Source organism: Ylistrum balloti, unplaced genomic scaffold (genome assembly GCF_031769215.1).
Source record: "Ylistrum balloti isolate Yb309-2 unplaced genomic scaffold, AGI_CSIRO_Ybal_v1 Utg370652, whole genome shotgun sequence".
Lineage (NCBI taxonomy): Eukaryota > Metazoa > Mollusca > Bivalvia > Pectinida > Pectinidae > Ylistrum > Ylistrum balloti.
The window spans coordinates 48,415-74,918 of NW_026782396.1; the positions used below are offsets into that span (position 1 = coordinate 48,415).

The 26,504-nt window shown below is 40.7% G+C and overlaps 2 protein-coding genes across 2 annotated transcripts; both read right to left on the minus strand.

Annotated features, from left to right (window-relative positions):
- Positions 1–652: 652 nt before the first annotated feature.
- On the minus strand, positions 653–19,526 carry LOC132557257 (sodium- and chloride-dependent creatine transporter 1-like). Its single transcript, XM_060221746.1, has 9 exons — positions 19,343–19,526; positions 9,586–9,717; positions 8,028–8,349; positions 6,185–6,317; positions 5,478–5,612; positions 4,120–4,223; positions 2,841–2,965; positions 2,490–2,602; positions 653–808 (listed from the first exon to the last, which is right to left on the minus strand). Exons 1-9 carry the CDS (start codon positions 19,524–19,526, stop codon positions 653–655), a joined length of 1,404 nt encoding a protein of 467 aa, XP_060077729.1.
- A 4,974-nt stretch (positions 19,527–24,500) lies between these two features.
- On the minus strand, positions 24,501–26,471 carry LOC132557258 (pre-mRNA-splicing factor CWC22 homolog). The gene has a single exon (XM_060221747.1). The coding sequence runs from the start codon at positions 26,469–26,471 to the stop codon at positions 24,501–24,503; it is 1,971 nt and encodes a 656-aa protein (XP_060077730.1).
- Positions 26,472–26,504: the final 33 nt, after the last annotated feature.

Genomic DNA, 26,504 nt, shown 5'->3' on the forward strand with positions numbered 1-26,504 from the left:
CGTTTCTGAAAGTCCTGCGTCCAAACTGACGCGATGGAATCTGCGTTTTTCAACGTCCCACGATAGCGCAACTGCATGGTTACATGTTTACACACTCCGTAAAACTGGCATTAATCTTACTGGGAATACACAAACGTGCAATTGTACGAATACATTAGATGTTGATGAATTTAGGGAACGGAATGACACTGTGATGAAAACATATGTATAATGACCATTAGAACGTTTGTGTTTACCCAAGCAGATTAATGCCAGCTGCTCGAATATTACCATAAACCCAACTGACTGTGACACAAGTTAGCAGTGTAAACAAAATCGGCGAAAAAGCGGCGCAGTACCAGTCAATTAATTGGAACAGGTATACTCCTCCCTGGTTGGTTGAGAAAAGAGGAGTCAGGTTGCATGTTCATGTATTAAATCAATTTGTTGGGTATCTAAGAAAAAAGAACTCCCATACGAATCTGATAAACCAATTAGAACAAAATAAAAAATGATAAAAATCCTTACGACATCAAACTATAGTAATACTTGAGAATGATTAACTTAGCGTTAGAATCTTCATGTTTTCTTATTCTTTATCATTAGCTAATTCAAAATACAATAAATGAATCCGCTTTACAGTTATATTCTTTATTATAGCATCGTTTCTTTCCTAACGTTCTGTTCGAAAAAAACTTACCCTAGTACAAAACACAAGACTGGCGAGAAAACCAAGAATGGACAGTGCAGCCCTGAACAACACCCTCCTGCGGCTGAGTCGAGGGAAAGACGACTCCAGATAGGCACATACTGTTTCCGTAAAGGCAAACTGGAGAATAACAAATAGTGACTATTATAAGGCCATGTGTTCCTAGTCATTCTCTCAAAGTAAGTAATAATACACTTCCAAATGATCAGTCATACTAACGCAGTGATAACATTATCATTGATGTCTTGACCTGCTAAAGTACGAATTTCTGACTCATACGACCAGGATTTTCTATTTTCCGATCTAACATAAAACCAGTATTCAGCTTTTGCCAATGAACCCCCTCCATTTGATTGGTCGATCAATCCAGATCGAAAAAAAAATGTCGGTACTGGTATAGTGTAACCCTCTCACAGAGAGAAAGTCAGAAGGTGGAGAGAAAAGCGTTTCGCTTTCTATCCGGTATTAGGGTGTTGGGTTATATAAGCTCCAAAACTTCTCTCACTCCCGTACCTGTCCTGGTCCCAGGCTTCGTGACAACGGTTCGTATAATACGCTGTCTATGACTGAAGTGAGGAGCGATTTTGTCCCCTCATTTTTATAACAAATGTATACGTGACTGCCGAATTTGATGGATGACCGTGTTTGACCAAGGCTGTCAAACTATTACAAATTTTGAAACGTAACCCAGACATTCTGGAGCCAAAACAGTCTAATCCAAAATACAAAGCTTACAACTCGGCTATATGTTATGACATATGCCAAGGTCCAGTCTTCCAGTGTAAACAAAAGACTTTCGAAAAATTCCGCCACATAAACATTCGTCAGCATTTTAGGTCATTAACTTCGTGCAATTACTGCACCTGCACCAGCAACAACAGTATTGCGTAGTTAAGTGACCTTAATATCTGTACCTTGCATAGCACTAACAATATTATCACAACATGCATCGGTATCATGTATACTCTGTAACATCCTATATACACCTATACACAACAAATTACTAACATTATACTTACCATATAAACTATATATCTAACATGACCAATAACTAAACCTCTTACTTTTATCAAGTAAATATATCTCTCCTTAATTCAATACCATTATATCCATAACCAAGTAACACATTACCTAACGGTACATATATTAAATATATATAATCATTTCATCAAAGACCAATAATTGTTATAAACAAGGGCAAATCACCCAGTATGATAATCAAGGCAGATAACTCTGTATTTACCTAAAAACAAGGGTAAAATAAACCTTGCATAGGGTTACAGTAACCTAGCCGAGCGATTGTCACAATCACTCACCGTGACTGATATTTCACGCTTCTAACTGTTTAACTGGCATCTGCATTTCCATGCAACATCAACACCATACCATTCCGGATGGACGCTCTACTACGGTAGCCCAAAACAACCAACCGTAAGCGCACGTAGCGTTACCAAAATACTTACCAAATTGTCCGGAAAGAGTCGGATTGTGACAACTGGTTAAATGTTAACCCCAGGATCTGACGTCAGTGCGCACAGGGCCGTGTATAAAAAGTCTTTGATATAGATTTAACAATGTTTACATCTGTCCATTAGGTTTAAGACCACTTCTTTCTCTAAGCAGTATACAGGTAAGATGATTTTTTTCCCCACAGTATTTTTGGATGCGTTTGTCCTATGAAGTATTAATATATTTAATTTCCTTTTGGATTTGGTATAAGATACAATTGCAAATCTAACTGAAAACCCCCACTATTCTTTGGAACAGCATAAAGTTGAGTTACAGGTTATAGCAAACGTACCTGACTATCTAGCCCTACTGTAAAAAGGGCGAGGAAGAACAAAACGGCCCAGAGATTGGAGTAGGGCATCTGTGCCAAGGCTTGAGGGTAGGCAATAAAACCGAGACCTGGACCTGAAACAAGGGAGTACGATATTAATCAGTATTGTCCTGATGACCTCTCCACAAATGATCTCTGCACACAATCAACAACAGCTGTACTACTCACGGAAAAGATATCACGGCCTCTGTGAATAAGAAGAATAATTTGTACCCAACAAGCATTTTAATATCACAAAATACAAAGCTTGATGGTAGAAAACTAACCGACAAAGAGTCTTTGATCAGACAAATCCATGTTCCCACCACTTACCAGATTTCACAATGTCAGCGACAGGCATATTTGCGGAGTGTGCCATGAATCCTAGAGCAGAAAAAACGACCAATCCAGCAAAAACACTTGTACCTTCTCCGACCAACGTCAACAGGAAGGCATCACTGTCAATTAAATGTGAATTATGATAAGTATGATCAATAAGGCAATCTTTGTAATTAACTCTGTTATCTCTGTAGTTCTCATTAAACACCTATAATACAGTCTCTCTTCCAGTCGTAGTGATATGACGGAATGAGTAAGCGTGACGTCACCGCATCACACACTGGGCTTGAATTTTGCGCGTTTTAAAATGCCTCCGCGAAATGAAGTACGTTTGAAAAATGGTCCGTATTTCATTCTTTGTCAAACTTTTGATATCTTCGCTCACGATATCTCAATAGAAGAAACAATGAACATTTGTTTTGTGTTTAATAAATAGATGTAAAGTATGAAATTATGTTTGTTTGTTGCTGTGGTGCCAGAAAGACTGAAACACTGAATGTTCATGACGGTACAATTACATACATAAATTAAAAAAAATTTGTGTCCATCAAATTTGGAATCGATAAAAACGTTACTGTATTCAAGAAAAAACTGTAAATATCCGAAACAATGACCTGGTCATACAACTAGTGTCCAGCAATATACGCAGAAAGCAACATCGCGTTAACAAATCATTGCTATATAATGAAGAAGAAGAAAGAGGAGGAGGAGGAGGAGGAGGAGGAGGAGGAGGAGGAGGAGGAGGAGGAGGAAGAGGATGAGGAGGAGGAGGATAGGAAGAAGAAGAAGACGAAGAAAGAGGAGGAGTAGTAGTAGAGGGAGGATAGGAAGAAGAAAAAGAAGAAGAAAGAGGAGGAGGAGTAGTAGTAGAAGGAGGATAGGAAGAAGAAGAAGAAGAAGAAGAAGAAGAAGAAGAAGAAGAAGAAGAAGAAGAAGAAGAAGAAGAAGAAGGAGGAGGAGGAGGAGGAGGAGGAGGAGGAGGACGAGGAGGAGGAGGACGAGGAAGAGAAGAAGAAGACGAAGAAGAAGAAGGAGGAGGACGAGGAAGAGAAGAAGAAGACGAAGAAGAAGAAGAAGACGAAGAAGAAGAAGAAGAAGAAGAAGAAGAAGAAGAAGAAGAAGAAGAAGAAGAAGAAGAAGAAGAAGAAGAAGAAGAAGAAGAAATGAAATTACACGAAAAGCAAACCGGGATAAGATATTTATATATATATTAGAAATATGAGCCATATTCAATATGGTCTGTCCGATGTTAAGTTAACACGAATCAACTTACGTGTAGCAGTTATTGTTGAATTTGTTGAAGCTGGATAAAGTGATGTGGATACCCCACCCAATACCCATGGAGTAGAACACCTGAATAGCCGCCTGTATCCACACCTACAAGAAATGGGAATATTCAATTTCGTGTTCGACAAGAATAGGTTTCTTTCTTATAAGTGTTATTTCGGGCTAATTTCAGAAATTTTCACCAATACGTCTTACAAAAATAAGAAAATATCACCATGTCAATATAATTAAAATCCAAACTTCAATAGAACTAAAACAAAATTTGAAAAAACGAAACATTTACAAGGCGACTCCAGAAAACGTACAAGAATAATAAGACCAAATGTTTCAGAAGAGTAAGCGTTATATGCTTCACCCGCTTTGTAAATATTGGTCAATCCGAATTAGTAATGCCACGTTTTCAAATGAGAAATGAAAAACCAAATGATTGTGACCATTTCTAGTAACGTATCAAGTTGTTAATCTGATCATACAAGCTTTGATAAAGAAACTCTCGATCAACTTCTATCACAGTATCTACGTAGCAGTACACAGTTTCTCGGTGTGGCCATGGGTGATATTTTTGTTCATTAGATTATCCCATTATAAAGGTTTTAATCAAAATTTGAAAAATAAATCATTGCTAAAATTGGTACTTTCATGTTGAAGTGGGCAATATGGAGTTTCATATTTTCCAGAATAATGTTTTTGCATTGTGTTGAAGATAAGTTTTTGGACATTCTTGAATCTATGTCTACACACCAGAAACTAGCTTTACAGGAAGAGAAATTTTCATATTGTTTACATGTGGTCTTGTTGTGAAGGTGTTCGAGTTGGAATTGCTGGTAATTTGTTACCATGACAGTGTTGATTTTCAGACATGTGTTCAGAAATAAATTCTTCTGTAAAGTTGTAGTGTTAGGTTGGAATAAGTAGTATTTTTGCATTTTCACCATTGTTTAAGTTGGTTGCCATGGCAATCATATGTCAGAAATCAGAGGAAATTTTTGATTTACACAATTTGTATCTCTACTATAAATGTAATTGTAATGTAGTCTATAGATATATATGCATGTAAGGATGGATTTTCATAACCAATCTGCTATACCTGTATATCTCAAACATGACAAATAATTTCAGGGAAAAGCAAATTAACTGTTTGGTGATAATTAGTGGCATTGTATAATGATATTCAGTGGTATTTTGTGGTAGTATATAGTGGTATTATATAGTAATATTTAGTGGTATTATATAATGGTGTTCAGTGGTATTTCATGGTAGTATATAGTGGTATTAAGCGGTATTATGTAGTGATATTTAGCGGTCTTTACATGTATCACAAGCTTTTGTAATCACAGTGTTTACCTGAACATTGAGCAGTGAAGGAAAGTGTGGCTTAATGAAAAATACGACACCGTCAATAGATCCGGGAAGAGTGAGACTTCGAATGAGGATGACAGTGAGCAGGATGTATGGAAGCGTGGCCGTCACATACACCACCTGTAACAGGAAAAATATCAAATAACGATCACTAGTAGGTATGGAAGCGTGGTCGTCACATATACCACATGTAACAGGAAAAAATCAGATCACGATCACTAGTAGGTATGGAAGCGTGGTCGTCACATATATCACCTGTATAGGAAAAAATCAAATAACGATCACTAGTAGGTATGGAAGCGTGGTCGTCACATATACCACCTGTATAGGAAAAAATCAAATAACGATCACTAGTAGGTATGGAAGCGTGGCAGCCACATATACCACCTGTAACAAGAAAAAATCAGATAAAATAGTTTTAGTAGGTATGGAAGCGTGGCCGTCACATATACCACATGTAACAAGTAAAAATAAGATAAAATAGTTCTAGTAGGTATGGCTGCGTTAAATGATAGCGTCATATCGAACTGTCTAAAGGCCCTAATCCCGGTTCGATTCCTAACAGAAATATCCAATAAATATTGGTCTCTTGTGTACTTACATTTTCTGACTTACCAATGGTAAGTACTTAAACACATTTCTAACGATGAAAAGTTTACCGAATTTTAAGGCCTACGGTAGGTGTGCCTTACCTTGCCTGTAGACTTGATTCCCTTGATGACACAGAAGTAGACCACAGTCCAGGTAATCAGTAGACAAATTACGAGGTGACTCTTGAAAGAAGCGAAGTCATAAAATCCGCCGGAAATGTCCAATACTTTGTACCTGAGTCAAGTGCACAACTTATTATCCAGTAACGTACGCTATTTTCGATACTTGATTACTTGATATATATATACCACCATCTAAATGAGTGAAAACTTGTCGGAAAAACTTGACTTTTAAGAAGACATTTAATTCAGATAAGACGTTTGACACTGACATGAAATGATTTATTGCACCAGTAAGATTCATTAACACAGGTAAATACAAAGATTTACAGATAACGACACGAACCCTAGTTGAAACTCTGAGAGATAAAGTGCCAAACATAAGTTTAAGGCCCTGGGACGTTAAAACAACGGTAGATGTAGGCTACAATGATGTAAGGATTAACACATGAACGACTGGCTAGTGGTCGAAAAGGAAAGGGGAAGGGAGGTGGGTGGGGTTGGGAGAGAGAGTGTGTGGGGGGGGGGGGGGGGGGGGGGGGGGGGGGGGGGGCAGGCTATGGTGTAGAGAGGTGATATCGACGTCTGGGGAGGAGAGTTGGTAATGATGTAGAGAATTGATATCGGTGTCTGGGGAGGAGGGAAGGCTGTGGTGTAGAGAAGTGATATCGGAATCTGGGGAGGAGGGAAGGCTGTGGTGTAGAGGAATGATATCGGTGTCTGGGGAGGAGGGAAGGCTGTGGTGTAGAGAAGTGATATCGGTGTCTGGGGAGGAGGGAAGGCTGTGGTGTAGAGAAGTGATATCGGTGTCTGGGGAGGAGGGAAGGCTGTGGTGTAGAGACATGATATCGGTGTCTGGGGAGGAGGGAAGGCTGTGGTGTAGAGAAGTGATATCGGTGTCTGGGGAGGAGGGAAGGCTGTGGTGTAGAGACGTGATATCGACGTCTAGGGAGGAGGGAAGGCTGTGGTGTAGAGACATGATATCGGTGTCTGGGGAGGAGGGAAGGCTGTGGTGTAGAGAAGTGATATCGGTGTCTGGGGAGGAGGGAAGGCTGTGGTGTAGAGATGTGATATCGACGTCTAGGGAGGAGGGAAGGCTGTGGTGTAGAGAAATGATATCGGTGTCTGTGGAGGAGGGAAGGCTGTGGTGTAGAGAAGTGATATCGGAATTTGGGGAGGAGGAAAGGCTGTGGTGTAGAGAAATGATATCGACGTCTAGGGAGGAGGGAAAGCTGTGGTGTAGAGAAATGATATCGATGTCTGGGGAGGAGGGAAGGCTGTGGTGTAGAGAAGTGATATCGGAATTTGGGGAGGAGGGAAGGCTGTGGTGTAGAGAAGTGATATCGGAATCTGGGGAGGAGGGAAGGCTGTGGTGTAGAGAAATGATATCGGTGTCTGGGGAGGAGGGAAGGCTGTGGTGTAGAGAAGTGATATCGTTGTCTGGGGAGGAGGGAAGGCTGTGGTGTAGAGACATGATATCGGTGTCTGGGGAGGAGGGAAGGCTGTGGTGTAGAGAAGTGATATCGGTGTCTGGGGAGGAGGGAAGGCTGTGGTGTAGAGAAATGATATCGACGTCTGGGGAGGAGGGAAGGCTGTGGTGTAGAGAAATGATATCGGTGTCTGGGGAGGAGGGAAGGCTGTGGTGTAGAGAAATGATATCGACGTCTGGGGAGGAGGGAAGGCTGTGGTGTAGAGAAATGATATCGGTGTCTGGGGAGGAGGGATGTAAGATACTGAAACTATGAAACATTGAATGTTTGAAAAAAATACACACCCTCAACAAGAGGTGCGAAGAAGTTTTTTAGAGAATATTTTTTCGACTTACTGCCAGAATTCTTCCTCAGAGCTGTGTCCTTCCAAAAATATAAAACCCGTTTGATTGTCTCTGGTTATGTTTGTCGTATTGTAGTATGACGTAGCATTGAGGAGAGCTCCACTGATCAGACTAGAATTGTTGTTCAGTGAGGTGTTCGATGATCTCTTGTCCAAGAAACTGAAGCAGTCGGGAGTATTCCACTCGTTGCCGCACGTGCTCCATGGCAACGGGTACACAAAGGATTGGTACAGATAATAAACTACCCAGGTAGTTAGCATGACGTAGTACCAAACACAAAGTATCATCAGTAGGAGTAGTCCAAAACCCATACCTGTAACAGTCAGGTAAAGCTATAACACCTAACTCACACCTGTAACAGTCAGGTAAAGATATAATACCTTACCCACACCTGTAACAGTCAGGTATTACAGTAACACCTAACCCACACCTGTAACAGTCAGGTATTACAGTAACACCTAACCCACACCTGTAACAGACAGGTAAAGCTATAACACCTAACCCACACCTGTAACAGACAGGTAAAGCTATAACACCTAACCCACACCTGTAACAGTCCGGTAAAGCTATAACACCTAACCCACACCTGTAACAGTCAGGTATTACAGTAACACCTAACCCACACCTGTAACAGTCAGGTATTACAGTAACACCTAACCCACACCTGTAACAGACAGGTAAAGCTATAACACCTAACCCACACCTGTAACAGTCAGGTATTACAGTAACACCTAACCCACACCTGTAACAGTCAGGTAAAGCTATAACACCTAACCCACACCTGTAACAGTCAGGTAAAGCTATAACACCTAACCCACACCTGTAACAGTCAGGTATTACAGTAACACCTAACCCACACCTGTAACAGTCAGGTAAAGCTATAACACCTAACCCATACCTGTAACAGTCAGGTATTACAGTAACACCTAACCCACACCTGTAACAGTCAGGTATTACAGTAACACCTAACCCACACCTGTAACAGACAGGTAAAGCTATAACACCTAACCCACACCTGTAACAGACAGGTAAAGCTATAACACCTAACCCACACCTGTAACAGACAGGTAAAGCTATAACACCTAACCCACACCTGTAACAGTCAGGTATTACAGTAACACCTAACCCACACCTGTAACAGTCAGGTAAAGCTATAACACCTAACCCATACCTGTAACAGTCAGGTATTACAGTAACACCTAACCCACACCTGTAACACTCAGGTATTGCAGTAACACCTAACCCACACCTGTAACAGACAGGTAAAGCTATAACACCTAACCCACACCTGTAACAGACAGGTAAAGCTATAACACCTAACCCACACCTGCAACAGACAGGTAAAGCTATAACACCTAACCCACACCTGTAACAGTCAGGTATTACAGTAACACCTAACCCACACCTGTAACAGTCAGGTATTACAGTAACACCTGACAGTTACGTAATTTTGTGGCCCGCACCCACATCATCAGTCACACACCTGTGTTTGTCAGGTAAAACTCTAACACCAAAATTGAAACACCTACCTTTTACCTGTTATTCTTACCTTGTATCAGAGGACAAAATATCCAAACGTCCCGCATTGTCCTACCGGAGAATTGTCCAAGGGCCGCCTCCATAAAATAAACCGGTATGGCAAGCAGGAAGATAGTGATAAGGTAAGGTAGCAGGAAGGCACCTGGTAGTAAAGGAAAAACCTCAATATATTACGGAGTATCATGGAAGCTCCCGAAAGTAACGATACAACTGTAATATATTACGTAGTATCAGGAAACCTCCCGAAAATAACGATACAACTATAATGTATTACGTAGTATCAGGAACCTCCCGAAAATAACGATACAACTATAATATATTATGAGATATCACGAAACCTCCCGGAAATAACGATACAACTATAATATATTACGTAGTATAAACCTCCCGGAAGTAACTATACACTTATAATATATTACGGAGTGTCATTAAAGCTCTCGGAAGTGAAGATACAACTATAATACATAACAGAGTATCAGGAATGCGCCCGGAAGTGACGATACAACTATAATATATTACGGAGTATCAAGAATGCGCCCGGAAGTAACGATACAACTATAACACATTACAGAGTATCAGGAAACCTGCCGGAAGTAACGGTACAATTATAATACTTTACGGCGTATCAGGAAAGCTCCCGGAAGTGAAGATACAACTATAATATATTACGGAGTATCAGGAACGCTCCCGGCATTGAAGATAAAGCTATAATATATTACGGATTATCAGGAAAGCTCCCGGAAGTGACGATACAATTATGATTTATTACGGATTTCTGTCACGCTTTGACCTTGAAGTTTTAAGTCATCGCGATGAGCGGTCCAGCGTTATTAATCAAGTCTGTGGACCTTAGAACTGGACAAACACTTTCATTTTCTGAATGGGTCCTCACTCAATGTTGAGTATATCTAGTCGTTTTCTTTCCTGTCTTTATCATATTTTCGTGTTAAGGCATGAAATATATTCACGTTTAATACTCTCTCTTTGTACTACAGGAAGTGAAATGCTTATCAGTCTGGCGATCGTTACTGTACAACCCCAATCTGAAATCAGTTCGATGTTAAAGAAGGCTGTTCTACGATACAGAGATAGTATTACGTTCCTTTGTCGGACCACACTACAACCAGCTATAGTTTCTTTCAAACATACAACGTTTAGAATATGCAGTCTAGTTTCTAACGCTCCCATTCACCAATGTTATCAGTAGGCCAAGCATATTTGGATTTTCGTCTTCAGTGCTGGACGTGTTTAGTATGTGTAATCGACAGTATGAAAGAAACTTAAATGGGTGCAGTGTTCCGAGAAAAGGATCTTGGTTTGCATAATTTGCATAATACTTAATTTATCTTACGTTAATGTTTATAGATAGAACTGAAGGATTGTGTGCAGCGAATGCAAATCTTTTTCGGAATTATTATGGCGGTAATGAAATTATTACACCTGCTTCAAAGAAAAAGTGGCAAGAGAAAGGTGATATGTTTGGATTGTGCGTGCTTGGGTACATTCAACGAGATTCTAAAATGTCTGTTTTCCTGGGTTTTTTTTCGACAGTCGTTATCAAATCAGCTGACGTTTTGTCACGCCAACATCTACACTAGAATCACTTTGATATACGCAGGGATGCGGTACAGCTCCTTATACGCCGTAGTTTCAATGAGTCAAACATCCTGTACATTTTGGGACCGACAAAAAGTTATCAAAACTTCTAACACACTCATAACTACGTCTTTGATCGAATAAAAACATGAAAGACTAAGAAAAGATAAAAAAAGGATTAATTTTTCCCTTTGCAGCAATTTGAGGATATCTAAAATGAGATATATTTACTTATCTCGCCTGTCAGAGACTTACTGCAGAGCATAGACGTCCGATACAGTTAGTCTCTTTGTTCTGATTGCTGTGCTATTGATTTCTGACAGTTAGGGTGTGACAGCAAAAATCCAACATACGTTCAAATCTATGTTTTATTTTCAAGAAAACAATTGCCACTGTTAAATTATTTCGTAATTCAAGTGTCTTTTTTTCAAATATATTTTCTTTGAGGCAATATATTAAAAGAAGGATGCTGATGTAGTGATGAGTTTAGCGCTCGTTATACGTTTTACTTTATGAATTTCAAATACAATTCGTTGTTCTATTCTTTGCGTTTTTACAGTTGTCTTTAGAAGTACCTGATGAATCTTTCTCTCAAATTTAACCTTCGTAATTAGTTGAACGCGTTTGATTTCGGGCCTGATTTAAAAAAAATGGACGACAGGCGGCCATCTTGGATGTTGACATTGGAAATTTGTTACCACTGTCTCTTTCGAAGTACTGGATGGTTTTTCTCACAGTTCATAGGTAGATTCCTATTGGTCCTATATATTGCTTGCTTTTGAGACTGGTTAAAAACAACAGAATTGCTGACTGACCATCACGGTTCTATGTATTTGTTACCCATATTGTTTGACCAGGACTAGAAATGCTGTACAACAGGATGACCATTTATTGGATATTCAAGTGCTGTTATCATTTAATATGTACAAATATTTACAGTTGTATGATGTTGCTGGAATGTGTGAGGCACAAAGGCACTTTTATCTACTGCAAACCAAATAGAATGTCAAACATTTCAACAGACGTTTCTCATTAAATAAACAAACATCCTTTTTTGGTCAGACCATTAATAACAACATTTTAATATATATAGTTGTCTTTATTGAATGATTTATTGAAGAGATTTAACGTCCACTATTACGGCCTTCCAGCCTTTCACAGACGACATAAAGCTGACAGTCAGCTTATTCTGCATATAAAACAGTGTCTGTATACAACGTCCACAAATTACTGAATATCGATTCATTAATCTGTTCCATCTTTGTTCATTACAAAACTATATATGGATATTTAGTTTGGTTTAAGTTTCATGAAATCAGCGAACATATATTTTCTATAACTATATAGATGTACAGAAGGAACAATACAATACTACTGCACTTGTAAATATCATTACCGATTATAGTTTCAGAAACATCACGAGGTGATAAAAAAACGATAATAACAGTAAAATGGAGGTGCTTGTGATTTGAAAATGTATCTGATTTGTCATTACATGTTGACTAGTTATTAAGGTAAATATGTACACAGGAGTTCTCGTTAATACGTAAAAAACTGAAGTTACGACGTCGACATGAACATCAATCAGACACACAGACATATGTTCTGTCTCAGTAGATGGTACGAGTGTGAAGTGATTACCCGAGACACATCTGTAAGTGAGATAAGTGCGGTTTCAGTGACTTCATACACGTGACTACACAAACATGTGACTACACAAACAAGTCACTACACAAACTAATGACTACACAAACATGTCACTACAAACAAGTGACTACACAAACTAGTGACTACAAACAAGTGACTACACAAACTTGTGACTACACAAACAAGTGACTACACAGACAAGTGACTACAAACATATGACTATACAAACAAGTGACTATACAAACAAGTGACTACACAAGCATGTGACTACAAACTAGTGGCTACACAAACGTGACTAAATACAAGTCACTACACAAACTAGTGACTACAAACTAGTGACTACACAAAGAAATGACTACAAACACGTGACTACAAACTAGTGACTACAAACACGTGACTACACAAACAAGTGACTACACAAACAAATGACTACACAAACAAGTCACTACACAAACAAGTGACTACAAACATGTGACTACAAACACGTGACTACAAACTAGTGATTTCAAACTAGTGACTACACAAACAAGTGACTACACAAACAAGTCACTACACAAACAAGTGACTACACAAACAAGTAACTACACAAACAAGTAACTACACAAACAAGTGACTACAAACATGTGACTACAAACACGTGACTACAAACTAGTGATTTCAAACTAGTGACTACACAAACAAGTAACTACACAAACATGTGACGACACAAACATGTGACTACACAAACAAGTGACTACACAGAGAAGTGACTACAAACACGTGACTACACAAACAAGTCACTACACAAACAAGTGACGACACAAACAAGTAACTACACAAACAAGTGACTACAAACACGTGACTACAAACACGTGACTACAAACTAGTGACTACACAAGCAAGTAAATACACAAACAAGCCACTACACAAACAAGTGACTATACAAACAATTGATTACAAACAAATAACTAGACAAACTAGTAATTACAAATTAGTGACAACAAATGGTCTGAATTTCAGCATTATACAAGAAAAGTTTTCATTTCTTTTTAAATCGTTGAATGCAAAAAGGAAGTGAAAGGCCCGCGATACAGGTATACATGTCATTCTCACCGCATACATGTTAACACCTGTTAATAAGAAGGAATGTAGAATTTTTTTCTCGATGGACCTGTTATGAAAAGATCGTCAAGCTATTTGGTACTAAAAAGATAAGGTTTACAAGTATTTACAGAGACCGTGGTACAGTACAAGAATTTACACAGACAGTGGTACAGGACAAGTATTTACAGAGACAGTGGTACAGGACAAGTATTTACAGAGACCGTGGTACAGGACAAGAATTTACACATACAGTGGTACAGGACAAGTATTTACAGAGACAGTGGTACAGGACAAGTATTTACAGAGACAGTGGTACAGGACAAGTATTTACAGAGACCGTGGTACAGGACAAGAATTTACACAGACAGTGGTACAGGACAAGTATTTACAGAGACAGTGGTACAGGACAAGTATTTACAGAGACCGTGGTACAGGAGAAATATATACAGGAACTTGATAAGGAAAATAATTGAACAATTCTGTAATCAGTTTTCTGAGAAATCGACCGATGTATAGATCTATGCACATATCTCGGATTTTTTTGATAATACAAAATGAAATTATATAAAATATCTTAAAGATATATTTTAACAAATTCATTTGTTTCTGATATCCTATTTGAATTATTTTATTTAATTCATATCAATTATTCATACATGCATATATATTCGTTTACGTTATAATAATATTTGTATTTGTTTTTTTCAAAATGTTTCAAATAGCTTGACAGTTTACTTGTGTAAGTTTAGCGGTATGACATTTTGGACAAGTTCTTTACCTGTTAAAACAACACACACTTGTACCTTAAATGTTATAACAACCCACTGCCCTATTTGTGTTCATAATGTTTTTGGGACAAACAGGTTATACATTTTTTTTTATTCAGTTTTCGGACAAAGATGATTAAACCGGTCAGTCTGACGTCTACCGACTGGTCAGTTGAGGCCCATGAGGCTTGGCTTAGTGTCCAGTAGGGTAAGAAATAAAACGTTGTTTACAAAGTTTTTGTGAAGGAAAAAGGGAATTATTACATTAGTAATCGGTCGATAAATTTCCATCCACTGAAGCGTGAATAAATACACACACAGTTACCCAACGGTCGGATGGAGTGATGTGAAGGGTATGAATAAGTTATGTAACTATTAGTTGTCAAGGTAACGAACAGAATCCGGTAAGGTAACAACCAGTGTAGGTTGACATAACAACCAGTCTAGGTCGACATAACAACCAGTCTAGGTCGACATAGATAATGTATCTATGTGTACGGGTATATACCTGACATTGATACAGAGGAAGAGATTTACCTGTACCTGTTTTTTGAGGGCAATTACATGTTTTCAGTCTGGTTTCGTGAATTTCCGTGAATTCGGGTATAATATTAGTTATTATCTTTCCCGGTATCTGGTGTATTGTAGATAACTAGAAATATTTGGATAGATTACATATGTCTCCATGAAGGATTATTTCACATAGTAAAATTATAATATACCTCGAAACAACAAAGAGAATACCAACATGTCAACACAATCACAATCCAAACTCAGGTTCACTAAAACTAGGAAATACCAACATGTCAACACAATCACAATCCAAACTCAGGTTCACTAAAACTAGGAAATACCAACATGTCAACACAATCACAATCCAAACTCAGGTTCAAGCAGGAAATACCAACATGTCAACACAATCACAATCCAAACTCAGGTTCACTAAAACTAGGAAATACCAACATGTCAACACAATCACAATCCAAACTCAGGTTCAAGCAGGAAATACCAACATGTCAACACAATCACAATCCAAACTCAGGTTCACTAAAACTAGGAAATACCAACATGTCAACACAACACAATCACAATCATGTCAACACAAACTCAGGTTCAAGCAGGAAATACCAACATGTCAACACAATCACAATCCAAACTCAGGTTCACTAAAACTAGGAAATACCAACATGTCAACACAATCACAATCCAAACTCAGGTTCACTAAAACTAGGAAATACCAACATGTCAACACAATCACAATCCAAACTCAGGTTCAATCAGGAAATACCAACATGTCAACACAATCACAATCCAAACTCAGGTTCACTAAAACTAGGAAATACCAACATGTCAACACAATCACAATCCAAACTCAGGTTCAATCAGGAAATACCAACATGTCAACACAATCACAATCCAAACTCAGGTTCAATCAGGAATCAGGAAATACCAACATGTCAACACAATCACAATCCAAACTCAGGTTCACCAAAACTAGGAAATACCAACATGTCAACACAATCACAATCCAAACCCAGGTTAAACTAGGAAATACCAACATGTCAACACAATCACAATCCAAACTCAGGTTCAATCAGGAAATACCAACATGTCAACACAATCACAATCCAAACTCAGGTTCACTAAAACTAGGAAATACCAACATGTCAACACAATCACAATCCAAACTCAGGTTCCAAACTCAAAACTAGGAAATACCAACATGTCAACAACACAATCACACATGTCAACACAATCACAACTCAGGTTCTAAAACTAGGAAATACCAACATGTCAACACAATCACAATCCAAACTAGGAAATACCAACATGTCAACACAATCACAATCCAAACTCAGGTAGGAAATACCAACATGTCAACACAATCACAATCCAATCTCAGGTTTCACTAAATCTAGGAAATACCAACATGTCAACACAATCACAATCCAAACTCAGGTTCAATCAGGAAATACCAACATGTCAACACAATCACAATCCAAACACAGGTTCAATCAGGAAATACCAACATGTCAACACAATCACAATCCAAACTCAGGTTCAACACAATCACAATCCAAACTCAAATCTAGGAAATACCAAACATGTCAGGAAATACCAACATGTCAAACACAACTCAGGTTCACTAAAACTAGGAAATACCAACATGTCAACACAATCACAATCCAAACTCAGAAATACCAACATGTTCACAATCCAAAAGGTTCTAGGAAATACCAACATGTCAACACAATCACAATCCAAACTCAGGTTCACTAAAACTAGGAAATACCAACATGTCAACACAATCACAATCCAAACTCAGGTTCAATCAGGAAATACCAACATGTCAACACAATCACAATCCAAACTCAGGTTCACTAAAACTAGGAAATACCAACATGTCAACACAATCACAATCCAAACTCAGGTTCAGGAAATACCAAATGTCAACACAATCACAATCCAAACTCAGGTTCAACAGGAAATACCAACACAATCACAATCCAAACTCAGGAGGAAATACCAACATGTCAACACAATCACAACACAATACCAACATGTCAACACAATCACAATCCAAACTCAGGTTCACTAAAAGGTTCTAGGAAATACCAACATGTCAACACAATCACAATCCAAACACAATCACAAATCAATCAGGAAATACCAACATGTCAACACAATCACAATCCAAACTCAGGTTCACTAAAACTAGGAAATACCAACATGTCAACACAATCACAATCCAAACTCAGGTTCAATCAGGAAATACCAACATGTCAACACAATCACAATCCAAACTCAGGTTCACTAAAACTAGGAAATACCAACATGTCAACACAATCACACACCAACATGTCAACACAAACAATCAGGTTTAAATCTAGGAAATACCAACATGTCAACACAATCACAATCCAAACTCAGGTTCAGGAAATACCAAAGGAAATACCAACATGTCAACACAATCACAATCCCTCAGGTTCAATCAGGAAATACCAACATGTCAACACAATCACAATCCAAACTCAGGTTCAATCAGGAAATACCAACATGTCAACACAATCACAATCCAAACCCAGGTTTAATTAGGAAATACCAACATGTCAACACAATCACAATCCAAACTCAGGTTCAATCAGGAAATACCAACATGTCAACACAATCACAATCCAAACTCAGGTTCACCAAAACTAGGAAATACCAACATGTCAACACAATCACAATCCAAACCCAGGTTTAATTAGGAAATACCAACATGTCAACACAATCACAATCCAAACTCAGGTTCACTCAACACAATCACAATCCAAACTCAGGGAAATACCAACATGTCAACACAATCACAATCCAAACTCAGGTTCACTAAATCTCGGAAATACCAACATGTCAACACAATCACAATCCAAACTCAAGGAAATACCAACATGTCAACACAATCACAATCCAAACTCAGGTTAACTAAAACAAGGAAATACCAACATGTCAACACAATCACAATCCAAACTCAGGTTCAATCAGGAAATACCAACATGTCAACACAATCACAATCCAAACTCAGGTTCACTAAATCTAGGAAATACCAACATGTCAACACAATCACAATCCAAACTCAGGTTCAATCAGGAAATACCAACATGTCAACACAATCACAATCCAAACTCAGGTTCACTAAATCTAGGAAATACCAACATGTCAACACAATCACAATCCAAACTCAGGTTCAATCAGGAAATACCAACATGTCAACACAATCACAATCCAAACTCAGGTTCAATCAGGAAATACCAACATGTCAACACAATCACAATCCAAACATGTCAACACAATCAGAATCCAAACTCATGTTCAACGAGAAACAAACACGTGCATTGTCACATCGTGAAAAATTTCTTCGTGACGATCGTAAATTTCCCCATCACTTTCACCAACAAAGTATGTCGCGAAATATATAGCAATATGGACAATTGTGAGGTTTATGAATCAAATATGAACGAGGGAGGTCCGTATCCAAGTATGAACTGGCAATCTGAGTAATACAGAAGATGGATTAGCCACTATTCTCCTTTGGTAAATTTATATGTAGGGTTTCCTCCGTTACCGTGTAAAGCTAGCAACCATGTAGCGCTAGAATACGGACCTCACTTGTTTATGGATTAAAAAAAATCATTTGGTCATCTTAAACTTCTGTAATTGAGGATCAGAGTTCACAACCATACAATAAAAAAGAAACAAAGCAGAGTTCATACAATGAATTTTTAACGGAATGTACCATTGACTTGTGCGACTTAGATAAACCCATGTGATGATATACAGCTGTAGGTTATACCGTTCATAGTCTACTTCAGAGGCTCCATTTCCTACAAGTGTTGATGTGTTGATGATAACTGATGCCTGTCTGTATGATAAGGCCGAATGAGGTTTAAACTGTCTCTTATATTTGATATTGAATATTTAATTTTAGACAGAATCAATTCTGATATGTGAATATAAAATTGTTGCCAAATTCAATGTATAGTTTGATGTCTTTATCAAAATGAGTTGAAACTATTAGATATAAAAATACATGTAAATATCGGAAATGGGGAGAAGGGCTGTCCTTACTAAATAACATGCATTTAAGCTTCTGGTCATTGTGTGAGTTTCTTTTACAGGTATATATCAACTTACCTCCGCCATTCTTCATACACACATAAGGAAACCTCCACACATTTCCGAACCCGACAACCAGTCCTAACACGGACAGGAAGAAGTCTAGCTTCTTGCCCCATTGTTCGGGTTGTTTTGACTTTGAGTTGCTATCGTCAGACATGCTATCCTCACTAAACTTAAGAAATTTTGTCGTCGATTCCATGCTCTGCTGATCACCCCGTCAGATCGGTATAAGGCGGGCCTGACCTAACCAATGGTCTGGTTCTAGTTGCGTACGTCATCACGCATTTCAGGATTTTATTTTTCTCAAACAAATCGCAGGCGGAACATTATGCTAGGTGAAGAACACTTGTATGTATGTACCGCAGTGTCTTTTTTGTGTCAAATCTTATTTTTCAGATGGTTTGGGTTGACAAATTTATTACTACTTTCGGAAATCTAATGAGCAGTCATCTGATATTAAATCAAGGTCATTAAGCCAATGTCATTTATCTTATCTCTTAAACGTTTTAATTAAACTAGATGTAATCTAACTACATCGTCGTGTCAAATGTCAAGGTATGTTATTTCAGATTTACAGAGCGTGACACACTGCAAAATGTAATAGTATAAAATATATGAAACAGAAGTCATTTTTATCTTAATGCCTCCGCTAGGACTCGAACCCATGACTCCTGACTTAGTAGTCTCATGTTCTCCCAAGCCGAGCGGTGTTTTGCTGCTAGTATTGACCAGGGTTACATACACTTAATAATTCTAGGTCTAACTTTACAAGTAGCCAGAGGTATTTCTCTCAGGTTGGTTTATCTAATCCACAGGAAAAATATTTTAATTCTAAAGCACTGACAGCGTAAAAATATTAAGAAATTTGACACTTATCCTGGTATATCCCTGTAGTAACTGACACTTATCCTGGTATATCCCTGTAGTAACTGACACTTATCATGGTATATCCCTGTAGTAACTGACACTTATCCTGGTATATCCCGGTAGTAAATTGACACTTGTCCGGAATATCCCTGTAGTAACTGACACTTGTCCTGGTATATCCCTGTAGTAAATTGACACTTGTCCGGAATATCCCGGTAGTAATTGACACTTGTCCGGAATATCCCGGTAGTAACTGACACTTGTCCGGAATATCCCTGTAGTAATTGACACTTGTCCGGAATATCCCTGTAGTAATTGACACTTGTCCGGAATATCCCGGTAGCAACTGACACTTGTCCAGAATATCCCGGTAGTAATTGACACTTGTCCGGAATATCCCGGTAGTAATTGACACTTGTCCGGAATATCCCGGTAGTAACTGACACTTGTCCGGAATATCCCGGTAGTAACTGACACTTGTCCGGAATATCTCTGTAGTAATTGACACTTGTCCGGAATATCCCTGTAGTAATTGGCACTTGTCCGGAATTTCTCTGTAGTAATTGACACTTGTCCGGAATATCCCGGTAGTAATTGACACTTGTCCGGAACATCTCTGTAGTAGTTTGACATTGTTCTGGAATGTCTCTGTTTTTGATCTTGGCGGTTACAATTGGTAACAAAGTAAGAACGTTCTATTGTTGAAAGAAGACGTCTGTGGTCAAACCATGCAAAGGGCACCAATAACACGTTAGACCCCTGTTGCACCATATTAAGGGCACCAATAACACGTTGGCCCCAGCTGCACCATGCTAAGGGCACCAATAACACGTTGGCCCCAGCTGAACCATGCTAAGGGCACCAATAACACGTTGGTCCCAGCTGCACCATGCTAAGGGCACCAATAACACGTTTGCCCCAGTTGCACCATGCTAAGGGCACCAATAACACGTTGGCCCCAGCTGCACCATGCTAAGGGCACCAATATCACGTTAGACCCCTGTTGCACCATGCTAAGGGTACCAATAACACGTTGGCCCCAGCTGCACCATGCTAAGGGCACCAATAACACGTTAGACCCCTTGTTGCACCATGCTAAGGGCACCAATAACACGTTAGACCCCAGTTGCACCATACTAAGGGCACCACTAACACGTTTGACCCCTGTTGCAACATGTTAAGGGCACCACTAACACGTTAGACCCCAGTTGCACCATACTAAGGGCACCACTAACACGTTAGACCCCAGTTGCACCATACTAAGGGCACCACTAACACGTTTGACCCCAGCTGCACCATGCTAAGGGCACCACTAACACGTTAGACCCCTTGTTGCATCATGCTAAGGGCACCAATAACACGTTAGACCCCAGTTGCACCATACTAAGGGCACCACTAACACGTTTGACCCCTGTTGCACCATACAAAACGCTTTGACGTTGAGGCAAAACTGGGCGGATAGTGTGACGTCGCAAACAGACGTAGACCTCGTGCAATCTGTTAAGAATTTCGACCTCGAAACTCGCGAATGCTTCTAACTTTCAGTGAAGAGGACTGAAACCTGTTACGTAAAACGACGTCGGTACATACGTATCTTGTTGACGTGATGTCACATTTGGGGTCCCTTACCGTGTTTATCTGCTGAAAATTACCCCATAAAGCATTTATTGTACATGTACCTCAAATTGATCTCATGGTAATCATTATTGTGAGATATCCCATCCACGAGAATGCCAATAATACGTAAACATTCGTTTTCACCCTTGCGTGGCATGTTCCCTGTAATTCTCTCATTGCCTCCACTAGGATTCGAAACCGGGGCCTCTGGCGTACTAGTCCGACTTTCAGATGATCGAGCTAAAGAGAAGTTTCCGGCTAATATTTTACCAAGGTTATATACTCCCCGTCCAGGAAATAGCTCGCCCTCGAGTTTCCAGGGGTTACAGCGATGCATGTGAAAGTAGAGCTAACTCTTATTCCCGAGTCCCTATGTGGACGCCAATGTATCAATGTCTCCACTAGGATTCGAACCCGGGATTCTTGGCTTACCAGCCTCACGCTCCACCTATTCGCAAGCTGCCCAGTATTTCGCGGCTAGTACTTTACCAGGATTGCATACACTTCATAGAATATTTCCCATGAATGAAAGACTGTTTTCCTCGTATGCGTTGTCTAATCCGAAAAAGTGCTGACCATTGGAACGTAACGAACATGCAATATTTATAATTTCGAACGGAAAATTCCAATTATTCAAAGTTTTTCTTCCGTCAGGATATGTAAAAAATTTCAGAGCCAAAAAAGAACATCACTTTTTTTTATTTACCTGCCCCTCCTCCCCCCTCCCCACCTCCCGCTCCTCCCCCTTACCCACCTCCCGCTCCTCCCCCCTACCCACCTCCCGCTCCTCCCCACCTCCCGCTCCTCCCCACCTTCCGCTCCTCCCCACCTCCCCCCTCTCCACCTCCCGCTCCTCCCCACCTCCCGCTCCGCTCCTCCCCACCTCCCGCTCCTCCCCACCTCCCCCCTCTCCACCTCCCGCTCCTCCCCACCTCCCCCCTCTCCACCTCCCGCTCCTCCCCACCTTCCCCCTCTCCACCTCCCGCTCCTCCCCACCTCCCGCTCCTCCCCCCTACCCACCTCCCGCTCCTCCCCCCTACCCACCTCCCGCTCCTCCCCACCTCCCGCTCCGCTCCTCCCCACCTTCCGCTCCTCCCCACCTCCTCCCTCCCCACCTCCCGCTCCGCTCCTCCCCACCTCCCCCCTCCCCACCTCCCGCTCCGCTCCTCCCCCCTCCCCACCTCCCGCTCCTCCCCACCTCCCGCTCCGCTCCTCCCCACCTTCCGCTCCTCCCCACCTTCCGCTCCTCCCCACCTCCCTCCTCTCCACCTCCCGCTCCTCCCCACCTCCCCCCTCTCCACCTCCCGCTCCTCCCCACATCCTCTCAACGCAGCTCAGCCGTGATCTCCACCTCCCTCTCCTCCCCACCTCCCCCCTCTCCCCCTCCCGCTCCTCCCCACCTCCCCCCTCTCCACCTCCCGCTCCTCCCCACCTCCCGCTCCTCCCCCCTACCCACCTCCCGCTCCTCCCCCCTACCCACCTCCCCCTCCCCACCTCCCGCTCCGCTCCTCCCCCCTCCCCACCTCCCGCTCCTCCCCACCTCCCGCACCGCTCCTCCCCACCTTCCGCTCCTCCCCACCTCCCCCCTCTCCACCTCCCGCTCCTCCCAGTGAAAAGAACGTCATAAATCACGATAACTTTGTTTACAAGATATAAATATTTCTCGATCGCATAGCGGAAGAATAAACGGCACTATGTTACACTATGCCTACCGGATAGCGCACGGCAGTATTTAGCTGAGTACACCCATGACCATCAACGATGACCTAGTTTTGTGCCCGTTACTAGCATTTCTTCATATGTTCAAGTGTAATTGCTATAATAAAATGCAGCTTACACCGTTTGGGAGTATACCAGGCGCGTTTGATGTAAGATATCCCACGAAACATGTAATTTGCTATTTAATAAACTCGATGATGGAATTCACTGCATTAATATGGATGGATAGTAGGGCTGCATACTATATATATAAAAAAACTGCAATGATACATTAGGGTCTCTATCGGAATGATATATGTAACCGAGCAGACTGAGGTTTAACATATCAAATCCACTGCACGGCATTAGTACAGTTTTATAATGTTCGTTGTTGTACAGTTCGCCAATCGGTGACACATCATGGCTTGATATGAGCAAGAAACGCATATCCACTGTTGACAGGATCGCCAATGTCTTTACGTACGCAAATATTTTGTCCAAAAAGAATGATTCTCAAATGGTCGCTGCAACCATTTTTAAACGATTAAACATGAATGAGAGTGATTTTTTCAGGACAAGTCAATCACAGCTCACGTGGTTTACTTGCTGTGTTATGTGAGGGGTTTAGGTTTAATGTTCACGGGCATGACTGATTGACTAGCAACATGTATTTACCTATGGAGAGTGAAGATACATCGCGAGTGTTCCGAACTTGTCTTAATGTTACCGATAACAGGCACAGCGGGAAAGAGTTCACGACCCAGAGTGCCAGTAATGTGGAAACGCATCGGTGCTGAAGTCCTTTCAGTAGCCAGTCTAAACAATTATCGGCGGGCTGAATGTTATTTTCATTTAGAAAGTTTATATACTCATTAATACTAATATAAAATGGGCATTTTCAACCTACAAACTTAACCGTGAATTGATAAAACAACTAAAATTTGTAAATTAAAAAAAGAAAAAAAGATTTAACGCAATTTTGTTATGACAATCATAATCGTCCTCTAACGTTTGATCCTTGTTCCGTATGACGTATCCTCCTTTTTCCTCTGACGCGTCCTCCTTTTTTCCTCTGACGTAGCCTCCTTTCTCCTCTGACATATCCTCCCTTTTTCCTCTGCCGTATCCTCCTTTTTGCTCTGAGGTATTCTCCTTTTTCCTCTGACGTATCCTCCCTTTTTCCTCTGACGTATCCTCCTTTTTCCCTCTGACATATCCTCCCTTTTTCCTCTGACGTATCCTCCCTTTTTCCTCTGACGTGTCCTCCTTTTTTCCTCTGACGTATCCTCCCTTTTTCCTCTGACGTGTCCTCCTTTTTTCCTCTGACGTATCCTCCCTTTTTCCTCTGACGTGTCCTACTTTTTTCCTCTGACATATCCTCCCTTTTTCCTCTGACATATCCTCCCTTTTTCCTCTGACGTATCCTCCCTTTTTCCTCTGATGTATCCTCCTTTTTCCTCTGACGTATCCTCCTTTTTCCCTCTGACATATCCTCCTTTTTTCCTCTGACGTATCCTCCCTTTTTCCTCTGACGTGTCCTCCTTTTTTCCTCTGACGTTTCCTCCTTTTTCCCTCTGACATATCCTCCCTTTTTCCTCTGACATATCCTCCTTTTTTCCTCTGACGTGTCCTCCTTTTTTCCTCTGACGTATCCTCCCTTTTTCCTCTGACGTGTCCTACTTTTTTCCTCTGACATATCCTCCCTTTTTCCTCTGACATATCCTCCTTTTTTCCTCTGACGTGTCCTCCTTTTTTCCTCTGACGTATCCTCCCTTTTTCCTCTGACGTGTCCTCCTTTTTTCCTCTGACGTTTCCTCCTTTTTCCCTCTGACATATCCTCCCTTTTTCCTCTGACATATCCTCCTTTTTTCCTCTGACGTGTCCTCCTTTTTTCCTCTGACGTATCCTCCTTTTTCCCTCTGACGTATCCTCCCTTTTTCCTCTGACGTATCCTCCTTTTTCCCTCTGACATATCCTCCCTTTTTCCTCTGATGTATCCTCCCTTTTTCCTCTGACGTGTCCTCCTTTTTTCCTCTGACGTTTCCTCCTTTTTCCCTCTGACATATCCTCCCTTTTTCCTCTGACATATCCTCCTTTTTTCCTCTGACGTGTCCTCCTTTTTTCCTCTGACGTATCCTCCCTTTTTCCTCTGACGTGTCCTACTTTTTTCCTCTGACATATCCTCCCTTTTTTCCTCTGACATATCCTCCCTTTTTCCTCTGACGTATCCTCCCTTTTTCCTCTGACGTGTCCTACTTTTTTCCTCTGACATATCCTCCCTTTTTCCTCTGACGTGTCCTCCTTTTTTCCTCTGACGTTTCCTCCTTTTTCCCTCTGACATATCCTCCCTTTTTCCTCTGACATATCCTCCTTTTTTCCTCTGACGTGTCCTCCTTTTTTCCTCTGACGTATCCTCCTTTTTCCCTCTGACGTATCCTCCCTTTTTCCTCTGACGTATCCTCCTTTTTCCCTCTGACATATCCTCCCTTTTTCCTCTGACGTATCCTCCCTTTTTCCTCTGACGTGTCCTCCTTTTTTCCTCTGACGTTTCCTCCTTTTTCCCTCTGACATATCCTCCCTTTTTCCTCTGACATATCCTCCTTTTTTCCTCTGACGTGTCCTCCTTTTTTCCTCTGACGTATCCTCCCTTTTTCCTCTGACGTGTCCTACTTTTTTCCTCTGACATATCCTCCCTTTTTCCTCTGACATATCCTCCTTTTTTCCTCTGACGTGTCCTCCTTTTTTCCTCTGACGTATCCTCCCTTTTTCCTCTGACGTGTCCTCCTTTTTTCCTCTGACGTTTCCTCCTTTTTCCCTCTGACATATCCTCCCTTTTTCCTCTGACATATCCTCCTTTTTTCCTCTGACGTGTCCTCCTTTTTTCCTCTGACGTATCCTCCTTTTTCCCTCTGACGTATCCTCCCTTTTTCCTCTGACGTATCCTCCTTTTTCCCTCTGACATATCCTCCCTTTTTCCTCTGACGTATCCTCCCTT